General features: G+C 30.2%; 1 protein-coding gene across 1 annotated transcript; it reads right to left on the bottom strand.

Annotated features, from left to right (window-relative positions):
- Positions 1 to 4024: 4024 nt before the first annotated feature.
- Positions 4025 to 7759, bottom strand: LOC112696432 (UDP-rhamnose/UDP-galactose transporter 2). The gene is made up of 5 exons (XM_025749199.3): positions 7045 to 7759; positions 6460 to 6644; positions 5255 to 5455; positions 4755 to 4916; positions 4025 to 4644 (listed from the first exon to the last, which is right to left on the bottom strand). The coding sequence occupies exons 1-5, from the start codon at positions 7172 to 7174 to the stop codon at positions 4285 to 4287; spliced, it is 1038 nt and encodes a 345-aa protein (XP_025604984.1). The 5' UTR covers positions 7175 to 7759; the 3' UTR covers positions 4025 to 4284.
- Between the last annotated feature and the right edge of the window lie 3744 nt (positions 7760 to 11503).

Below are 11503 nucleotides of genomic sequence, written 5' to 3'. Positions count from 1 at the left end.
AGAAGAAAAATGCAACATTAAAGGAAATATTTTTCTGTATTTGCAGCAAATTTGGATGTAACACGAAGATATTTTGGTGTAACACAAAGATGTTGGAGTGTATTGTTTAAAAAATTTTCAGTGTACATGTGCTGATAAGTTTTGCATAATTCAAAACTCTTCTTTTTCCTCCTCCTTATTTTCTGCTGCTTCTTCTTTTTTTCATCATTATCATCACCATCTTCTTCTTCTTCTTTTTTCTTATTCATCTTTTTTTTATTTACCTTCTCAAGTTTCTTCTTGTTTTACTCTTTTAACAAGAATAAAAACAAAAAAAATAAATAAAGAAGAAGAAAAAACACATAATGCTACAAAATTACTTGGAAGAGGATTAACTTACATTCATTCAACTAAAAGAAAGAAAGAAATAAGAAAAAAAAGAAGAAAAAAATGCAGCATTAGAGAAAACATTTTTCTGTATTTATAGTAAATTTGGGTGTAACACGAAGATATTCGAGTGTATTATTTAAGAATTTTTTATGAATGTGTACTGATAAGTTCTGCATAATTCAAAACTCTTCCTCTTTGTCCTCCTCATCTTCTACTTCTTCTTCTTATTCATTTTCTTATTTCATATTCTCATAATTCTTCTTGGAAGAAAAACATCGAACAAAGAAGAAAAAAATACATAATGTTGCAAAATCAATAGAAATATGAGGAGGAAAAAAATGCAGCAACAACAACAGTAATAAAAAAACGATGATGAAGATGAAATACACGAAGAAAAAGGAGGAGAAACAGAAAGAAAAAAGAGAAGAAGAAGTTGGAGGAAGAGGAAGAGGAGGAGAAACGCGAGATACAAAGAGAAACAACGTGATTTTACGGTGTGCATTATGTAAGTGACTTGTATAATTTATATGCCAAAAAAACTTGTATATATAACAGTACTCATAAATAAATATAAAAAATAATGAATATAATAAACTTAAGAACAGAACATTAACTCAAAATATTAAAAATATACTGTTATATATAAAAGACCGAATTTTTCTCTACTAAATTGTAAAAGTAATAAAAATAAAAACAGAATTTAAGAAGATATACATCCTCTTTTAGTATCTTTTTTTTACAGAATAATTAAAACCGAAATAATATTGAATTAATTTAAAAATTGTAGATATAAATAAAACAAAAAATATTTGAAATAATATTAATATTTATCTAAATATTTGAAATAAAAATAATACTTTATCATAAATAAATAGAATACTTTAATAAATGGAAATTTAATTTAAATTTAAATTTTATCATATATTTTAATATTTTATAGTTATGTATGATATCATTAAATTATAAAATAATAAACTCACTTTTGTCAATTTAGTCATTCATTTTTATACTATACAATATTTAGTTGAAATATTTATAACCATTAATATAATCTTTAATATAATTCAATTTTTATTTAATTAATTTATTAATTAATTTAAATTAATTCTGTATAAATTTTTCTATTCATTAAATATATAATTAAAATATAAAAGTTTCTTTAGTTTTACATTAAAAATACGAAAATGTAGTGTGATCAAATTTATTATCTAACTAAATTCAACTAAACACCTTTAAAAGTTTTTAATTTTTGTCACATAAGTGCCCTGCATCTTTTTTCTTCTTCTTATTCTTGTTCACTTTTTGCTTTTTTGGTTCTTTTTTCTTTTCTTTTTTTCTCATTCTTCTTCCTCTGTATATATTTTTTTCCCTGTATTTTCTTTTTTTTTTCTTTCCTCTATTTTCTTTTTCTACTTTTCTTATTTCTCCTTCTCAAAAGAAAAGAACAAAAATAAAAAAAGCAAGGAAAAAAAATCAAATCAGCGCAACAAAGAAAAAGACAAATATAGCAGACAAACAAAAATAGAAGAAATATAGGGAAAATTTATATATTTTGTAGTTTAAAATTTTTGAATTTTTTACTTTATCTATAAAACTATTCTATATTGAGCTTCACAAATTTCTTTGTTCAGCTTTATACATATTTGTGTGTTTTTTAATATTGAAATTTCTGCATTTTTATTATTTTTAATTTTAGGTCAATTTTTTATAATAAACATTTAAAAAAATACGTAAATTTTTTAAGGAAACACCGAAAATTGTGAAAGAAAACACAGATAGATTTTATGTTGTTGTTTCATTTATTTTTGCTTCTCCTCTTTAACGATGAACACATAAATTTTAAAAGAAAAACAAAAAAAAAATTGTAAACGAAAATATAAAAATTCTGCGCTTTTCTTTTCTCCTCTTTCTTTTCGTTCTTTTTATTAGTTATTTTGTTTTCATATTTCTCCTCCTTCTCTTTTTGTTTAGATGCTTTTTTTTAAACAAAAAAAAAATAAAATTGAAGAAATAAAAAAAATAAATAAATAAATAAACGTAATTAGTAGCAGTTAGATAGAGAAAATAAAAATTTTATATAAAAGCGAAAAAAGTGAATTAAATACATAAAATATAAAATTATAAAAAAAATTTAAATTATAAAATTATCAATCCTAATATAAATTTTATAGAATTAATTAACTCATTTAAAATCATAATATCAAAAGAATTTAAGAGATAAATTAAAATTCTAACTATTATACTAATAGTGACAATAGTAGTTCAAGTGAAGAAGTGATTCATCACAAAAATATGTGATTCATGTGCATCTTTTGTGTGAGTAATTTTTGTATTCTTGTATTCTATTGGTAATAAATTAGAACAAATTATAAAAATCTAATTTATTCTCATTTTTTTTCATTCAAAAAATTTTGAGATAAAAAATATAATAATAAAAAAGTTTAATTATTCTATCAGTCATTATCAGTCGTTATATTTTTTTTCTTTTTGATTGAGTCTCTATACCAGATTTTGTAATTAGGTTTTTACTGTAATAAAAATATTAGAATTAACGGAATATTCCATTAAGTAAAATGAATATGCCTAACACTTGATTGAATATTCTATATAGTTTAACAGAATATTCCGTTAATTTCAATGTTTTTATCACGGTGGAAATTTAATTACAGAATATGATATAATATATAGGGACCTAATTGAAAAGGGAAAAAAAAGTATAGGAACCTAATTGAAAATTAGATAAAACTATAGGGACCGACAGAGTAATTAAACCTAATAAAAAATATAATTATGCAAAATTAACAAGAATAATAAAAGAAAAAATGAAAAATAAGTTGTGTTTTTTATTAGTATTTCAGTATTCTTTTTATCATGATGGATACACAATACATTAATTTAGTATTTCTAAACACATTGTTCCTTTCTATACCTCCTCTATCAAACACAATTTTGTGTCTCTATGTTCCTATCTTAATGTTCTATCTCTATAAACAATCACAACCTAAACGATTAATTTTACTATTAACCTAATCGACAATGTACCAAACACACTAACAAATCATGTGTAGAGTGATAACAAAAAGAATGCCTCCATGATAAATGATAAATTTTAACAAAAGCATTGGGCATGAAGCCATGAACACCGTTGAAATTATCAAAAGTTATTCACTAAATCACATAAAGTTGATAGAGTTTGTACTTTGTAGGCTTCCACTAGAGAACACTTTTCCTTTTTGAATACATCTTTAACTTTAAAATGATTTCGTGCTCGGTGGTTTAATTCTTCTCTCTTAATAATTAACTTCAAAAAATATTTTCCACAATTTACTTACGAATATGTGGTAAGTTTTCCACATCGTTTTCTTTTGGGTCACGAGTTTTCCACATCGTTAAAATTCTGTTGTTTCCATTTTGTTTTTGCATATCTAAATAAAATGCATTTTTCTTTCTTTCTTTTTTGGTATAGGATGTAATCTTGCATTATATTTTTGTATGAATTTATTAAAAAATTGATATTATCAAAATAAAAGTAGCATTATCATTTCCCTATATTAATTTATCACTTTAGTAAAGCAAACTATTTATTTCGGGTGAAAGAGACGGTCGTGAAAAGTTTTAATAAATAAATTAGACAACATAAATTTAACACAAATAATTAATTATGACATAAAAATTTTAAATTAATCAATAAAATAATTAAGGTCATTTCAAACAACCAAGATTAAGCAATTGAGAGAGAAATTAAATAGACATACGGGAGTGCTATAGGTCCCACCCTAATTTTTCATGTCTCAAGACTTACAGCCAGTAAACTAGATAATAAAGGAACAGAATCAAATTGACAATAAAAAGAAAACTAGAATTGAATTAAACCCTTGTGTGTTTCTCATCAAATTTTACCACCACTGACTTAATCTAACCTTTAGCCTCACCAAGTTCAACATCCTTCAAAGGAATGTTTTCTACTCCTTCCTTCAATAACCTAATTTCTTCTTCTGTTAGGCTGTTTTTCGAATGAGGGAGGTTCTTGGCACTTGATTGCTTTTCAACTTCCACAGCCCAACTGTAAATTACCATGCCCACAACTGCAATAATCATTCCCATGATATTCTTGAAAGTTAGCTCCGAATCAAATAGAAGCCACCCCAGCGTCAGAACACATACTGTTTTCATGTGGCCCAAAACCTGGAAGGAAACTGCTGAGAAGCGCCCAATGCAGAGGTACTGGCTCACATTGCAAAACACAGCTAGGGAGCATGAAAGAACAATGAATAACTGCAGAGATTGTGAGCCCCCCAAAAAGAGAAGTGTCACCATTGTATAATTAAGACATATATAGAGTTTAAATAAGCTATATACAACAGGATAATAGGACAAAAACTTACAGTGGCACCCGTGGATATGTTATATTCGGTTATCAATTTGTCACTGAGGTAGTAATCAATAAATGGACCAAGAATAAGGAGAGAGAGGGCTTGAATAGGAGCAGTCTTGCTCAGCAGTTCAAAAGATCCTATTGAATATTTCTTTTGGAGAGAACCAATTGACTGGCATGGAAAAAAAAAGAAGAGGAGGATCAGTTAAATAAATATAAATGATCCCACAAATTTCATAACTATCAGTAGATAACAGTGTCTTGTAACTGAAAGTACACTTTACAATACACATTTATAAGAACAAAAAATGATGCTTCTGGTTATGATACTACACCTAATTAAGTTCCATTAGAGTATTAGACACACTTTCGGTTATTGCAATTCATAATGTATAAAATGACATGAGAAATGATGGTACAAGTCCACAACTCAAATTTTTTTCCTTCTAAAAGAAGGGGCTATAGTGCCTGCATAGAGGGGGCAGAATCAGAACAGTATATGATACTTACAATTTGCTGCAAAGATGTTGATAAAACCGCCAGACAGGCACATACAAAACCTTTGAGGTTAACTTTAACATCAGTTACAGTGCAAACACCAACACCAATAACCACAACCATGACTGACATTTTCACTTCCCTTGAGTAGTGCTTGCTGTGAAGGATCCATTCCATCACACAAACCACTGGAATCATGCTTAGTTTTGATATCTGTTCACATATAGAATGAGAAAATCACTGCTTAAGAAACAAGAGGCAATCCAGATTCAAGTGAAACTTTGGGGGATAGGGATAAAACTGAATCATGGGGATGGAGTTAGAAAGTTAGATAACAATGTGAGAGTAATGCAGACCACAATATCAGGAAATATAGATATTAGTTATAATGAAGCACATGTGTCTCCACAGATGAAGTGTTAGGACAATCTGAAAGTACTATAATGATGTATGTGATCATGCTAACTGCTTGCATAAGTATTTTTGAAAGCTCGCACAAAAAATGCCTCAGTTATAGTGCAAAGCCTGCATAGGCTGTCTTATGAAAGAGGGCTCCTCAAGGTGTAAACTTAACTCCAGAATTAATTGTTAAGTCTTAAAAACTTGCATTTGTGTTCCTCACATAACAATATCTTTCCAGGTACTAATTCTGCAATCAATTTCAAAGGTTAATCAATTCTTCAGGTAGAATTTGAAGAATGGATTCATACAACAGCTACAAGCTGCAGGTGGAAGTGGATGCATCAATCTAAGGACACCATCAAGCTTTACCAGAAACAGGCTTCTTGGTTTGCAAAGTATCATTTGACCAATCTTTCTCGTTACATTCTTGCTTGTTCTAATAATCACATGCATCTTCTTCTCAATAAGTAATAAGCGTATTTCATCTTTTTCCTATATACTTAAATTCATACTCTTCTCTTATAATATCTACTTCCATTTCAAAATTCTCATCCATTAAAAGTAGACCCATAAACCAAATATATATATATATATATATATATATATATATATATATATATATATATATATATATAAGCGGTCCTCAATTCTTAGCTTTCACTAAACAATGCATTACACACATACAAATCATTGTGATGCAACCAACTTAAGTGTATATTAGTTTGCACATAAATTACCCAGGTTTGAATTTCCAGAAAGATGATATTTAATTACATGCACCAATCACTCATGTTAGAAAAGGGAGGCGAAGATACTTGGTAGAATCCAACAGAGTTGAGCATCAGGCTAAAATTCATCCCTGTGATAGACATATTGGCAACCACTGAAAACCAAAGAAGCTCCCACAAGGGGACATGCTTTGCTGCAGAATAACCAGTAGCATTCGACACCAGACCCACAATAGCAGTTACAGCAAAGTGGAACCCAGTTAACGTGGTGGCTGCAAGGGGAAACCAAAAAGAGCAGATGCAAAGACAAGAAATCATTAACGGAAAAGTTCGCATATAATACCAACATAAATTTACACCATAATACTGGCAAATAAGTTTGTACCCGAAACAAAATAGTATAACGAAATTGATAAACATAGATGCGCCGTTTAAAATGAGAGAGAGAGAGAGAGAGAGAGAGAGAGAGAGAGAGAGAGAAGGGGAAATGTCGATCGGGGCTCAAGTGCAGACGAGATCCAGAACGAAATAAATGGCTACATGTTATGGTAAAAGGAGAGATCTGAGAGAATATAACTAGCATTGGAGAAGATAGATAGATAACTGCTACTCCAGGATTCAATTAAAGCATATGAGAATAACAGCTGCATTTGGATTAGGAAGAGGACTGACCGAAGCTGAAAGCATAGCCATGATTGGACATGAGCTGTTTGTTGGCCATGATAATTCCAACGGAGCTGACAACGTTCATGGCCCATGCCCCCACATCTGATATTGCCGACGCTTTCTTCTCGTTCTCCATCTGCTATTTTGGAGAGTTCCAAATACTTGAACGTATAATACCAGAACCAGAAAGAACAATATCGATTATCAAATTGGTAACCGGAGACCAGATCTGATTAATAATGTTGATCTCCCGTTGCGATAGATCTGTATAGCGCGAATCTACTTTTACCTTACCGAATTCAAATTGAAGTTTAGCTTCAATTCGGACTCGGGAGGAATATATATGTACTTTGGAAACAAAATGGAAACCGAGGACTCAAATTATTTGAGAAAGGAAAGTGGGGGAGAGAAGCTTTTCCCGATTCCACCCTTTAGTTCGCTGATGCCACTTGTGTCTTTCTGTCTGTCTCCTCCCACAATACTTCCCCGTTGTTTCCCTCGCCTTCACATTATTGTCTCCATCTGCATTCAACCCTCACTAGATCTGTAAATCTTTCTTTTATTGTACTCTTGAAGATCTGTGGTTATTAAATAATTTTGAGAAGACTCATTTTTATCACCTTCGAGTTTATCACCCTAGCGGAGAGAGCATTGGAGTGAATTATAAATTATTAGCTTTTTTATTTTCCTACAACCTGAAGTCCTGAATCCAAACTTTTGTATCAAGAGGTTGTAAAGTGACGAGATTAGTAAGGTGGGAAGGTAAATATTTAATTATTATGGGTAAATACCTTTTCTGCTCCCTAACATTTTATTTGTGAGAAATAATGTATTTTAATCATCTTCAAATCTTATCAGTATTTAAATTCAAATTGATTTAAATTAAACTGTTTATTCAATTTAATCTAAACCAAAAATTAATTAAAATCGTATTAATTCGAATTTGATTAGATTCTATTTTTTGCAAACCGCTAGATTGAATTGGATTTCAGATATATTTTTCATAACCGATCTAATTCAATTCAAACAGCACAATGTGCTATAATATTATTATTTTATTATTATATTTACATTTATACTTATAACATATTCAATTTATTATACATTTTTTTATTATTCATGTATTATTATTATTTAATAAATATTTTATATTCAAAATATTATTTATTTTAACTAACCTATAATTTTATTTCTATTGTTATCTTATCGTTGACTTTTTAAAATATTGTTAAGACTTGTTATGTCATTGTTGGTTATTTAAAATTTGATGTTGAAACTTGCTATATGTATTTAATTTTTTTATTTAAAAAATTACAAATCCAAACCGATCCAAACCGCTTGTAATCGAATCGGATCGGATTGAATTTCCAAAAAAAGTTCGTCCAATCCAAACTGCACCGCACATAAATTAAGCGTTCGGATCGGATGACTTTTTTTCTTAAAACCGAACCAAACCGCACCGCAAACACCCTTAGCTTAGCTACTAAAAAAATAGATAAAATAATTTTTACAACCGGATAACAAACGGTTACCAGTAGTCAGTTCTTTAGATTGGAGGGACTAAAAATCCCTCCTCTTAACATTTTCTTCCTCTTCTTCATTTTCTCTCTCCTCTTCCTCGTCTCTTCTATTTTTTTTCTCTTCACTTCTTCTATTTCATTTTCTTTCTCTTCTTATGTACGTTGAACAATCCTCTTCTAGTTCTCCAGATTCTAACAGTATATAGATAACTGCTATATAGATTCACCAAAAAAGTTACTGCTTATAGGATTTCAAATGGTGCAAAACTTAAACACCAAAATTTTCAATCAAACTGCATCAATAGACAACATCAAGAAAAAAAAGGAAGGCACAAACTCCAGAGGCCAAGTTTTAATTCGAACTCAACTCATGCTCTAAATCTAAAGACCTAAGCGCTACCATCTCCGTATACGATGATGCCGTTTAGACCAACACTCGCATCAATCAGGACCACCTCAATGCCTTACTCTATTTCTATTCCAATTCTGTCAACGACCCCTCGCTCAAAGACAACGCGTTGCACCACAAATTCTGCGTTTTTGATTACATGACTAGCTTCGAAATAAATTCCAATGAAGCCACCCTCATCACGGTTGCGAGGCTTCTCGCCGCGAAAGGCAATGCCAACCGTGCATTTGAGTTCAAGAAGGCCATTCAGAATTATAGCTCTATCCTAGGCTGAGGACTTTTGACCATGCATTGTTCAGATTCTGCGAGCTTATAAATTCCGATAAGACTTATGAGGTGGAGGAGCATGTGAATGGGTCTGGTGTGACGCTCGAGGAATCACAACTCACGACGCCGTTGAAGGTGAGTGCAAAAAACGGGAATGCAAATAAAGTGTATGAGTATTTGCACAAGTTATGAAGCTCAGTGAGATGCGTTAGTGAAACAACAATATCTGTGATTAAAGAGTAGTTTCATAGCGGAAAGGATTTTGACGTTGGTCTGGTGGACTTGGGGCATATGAAAGAAGGGATTTTGCAAAATGGAGGAGGGTGGCATGGTCAAGGGTGGGTTAGAAAAGGGGACTGGCATGGTCAATGGTGTGCACATAGTTGTTATCGGGAATGTTCGTAGCAGTTTCGGGGCTAATCCAATGGAAGGTGGTTTACGGAGGTGGCGGTGGTGGTTTAGAGTAAGAAAGAGAAGAGGAGGAAGAACAGGGAATTACAGTAGTAGTGGTGAAGGTGAAACTCGATGATGGTGGTGATGGAGGTGGAAATGCAAAGAGAAAGGAGAAGAAGAGGAAGAAAATGAAGGAGAAGAGGAGGACGATGAAGATGAGGAAAATATTAAGAGGGGGTTTTTAATCCCTCCAACCAAAGAAACTGACACCTGCCATTGATAATCGTTTGCTATCCAGTTGCAAGGGTCGTTTTGTCTTTTTTTGGTGGATGGAAATAGATGAAGTTTAAGAATGATTAGAATACGTGATGTCTCACAAAAAACGTCAATAATAAAAAAAGTATTTATCCAATTATTATTAAGTTAAAACAACGAAATTTATATATAATATAAGGTGAAAACTCAGGTGAAGTCGACTTCATGTAAAGTTGATATCTGAGAGTCGTTACATGAAAATTTAGTTAAATCAGGCAAATCATGTAACGGCTCTCAGGTATCAACTTTACGTGAAGTCGACTGCAACTGAGTTTTCACCATAATATAAATGATAAGTTTTATAATGATTAATTTTTATTTTATCAGTTTATTTTTTTATTTTAGAAAATTCAAATTTAAACTTTTTAAGATGAAGAATTTTCATTTTTCACTCATTTTTTGTGTATCTACTCGTTTTACTTTTATTATTTTTAGGAAAATGTTAGGATTAATAAGTAAAAAAAATAGAGAATTTATTAGTATTGATTTAAATAAAAAATAATTTAATCATATAATATTTTGTTTTTTTATATACATTTAATGAATAAAATAGTAAAAATGTTTAATAATTTATAAGTCATTTACAATGGATAGTTTAAAAGAAAACTTATTTAAATTAATAAAAGGTTAGACAAAAAGTTAAATTAAATTAAATATATATATTTTTTTGAATTAAATATATTAAAAGAATAAGAACTTTATTTTATTAATCAATATCCTTAAGCACTCTTTAGGCTAAATCTATACATAATTTAAATATTGATTTTTCTAAACTTATATGGATTACTTGACATGCTATAAATGCATTGAAAAAATGTGTCTATGTCTTATGTAAAGATGACGATGATATAAGTACTTTTTTTTATTTTTCACCGTATTCTCCAACTCAATAGATCAAGGACTAATCCGTCGCGGTACTGAGCTTCATTTAAGAGTTTGTCATAAAGTGAGATTCGAACCCGCAATACTTACTTAAGCGAACTAGTGAGTTAACTATTAGACCAACCCAACTTAGTTATATAAGTACTCTTTTAATTCTTATGATTTAGGGTCAAAATTATAGTTATTATTTATAAAAAAAAATTTCCCTCGAAACCGGCTCTAAGATTTGATTTACTTTTAAAATCATCCTTGCCATACGAAAACACTTCTTTGAAACAAAATTTCCCTTCACGTTTGGTACTCATTAACCAGTTCCTGCAAAAGCCCTAACCTCATTCATCTTCATCAAGTTACGACAATAAAAATACTCTCACAGTCTCACCACAATGGTCGCTCAAATCCCTGATCCAGCTTGAATGTGACTGAAGTTGCGACGGTGGAGTGGATTCTGCATCGGGAAGTGTTAGGTAAACAATGACCATTTTGAACAACATAAACAACCACCAATCAAATAAAAACACACTACACCTCTAAATTAATCATCTAAATCTTAATATTAAAATAACCATCCATACACATAGTGAGATGAATGTCTAATATATCTATTATTCATATTGTTTAGTATTTTCATTGTCTACCTATACTTTTCCTTCTGCATTTCAATTTCTGAGAAGGCTTT

This window comes from Arachis hypogaea, chromosome 6, assembly GCF_003086295.3.
Source record: "Arachis hypogaea cultivar Tifrunner chromosome 6, arahy.Tifrunner.gnm2.J5K5, whole genome shotgun sequence".
Lineage (NCBI taxonomy): Eukaryota > Viridiplantae > Streptophyta > Magnoliopsida > Fabales > Fabaceae > Arachis > Arachis hypogaea.
This window is presented reverse-complemented; position numbering and strand designations above follow the sequence as displayed.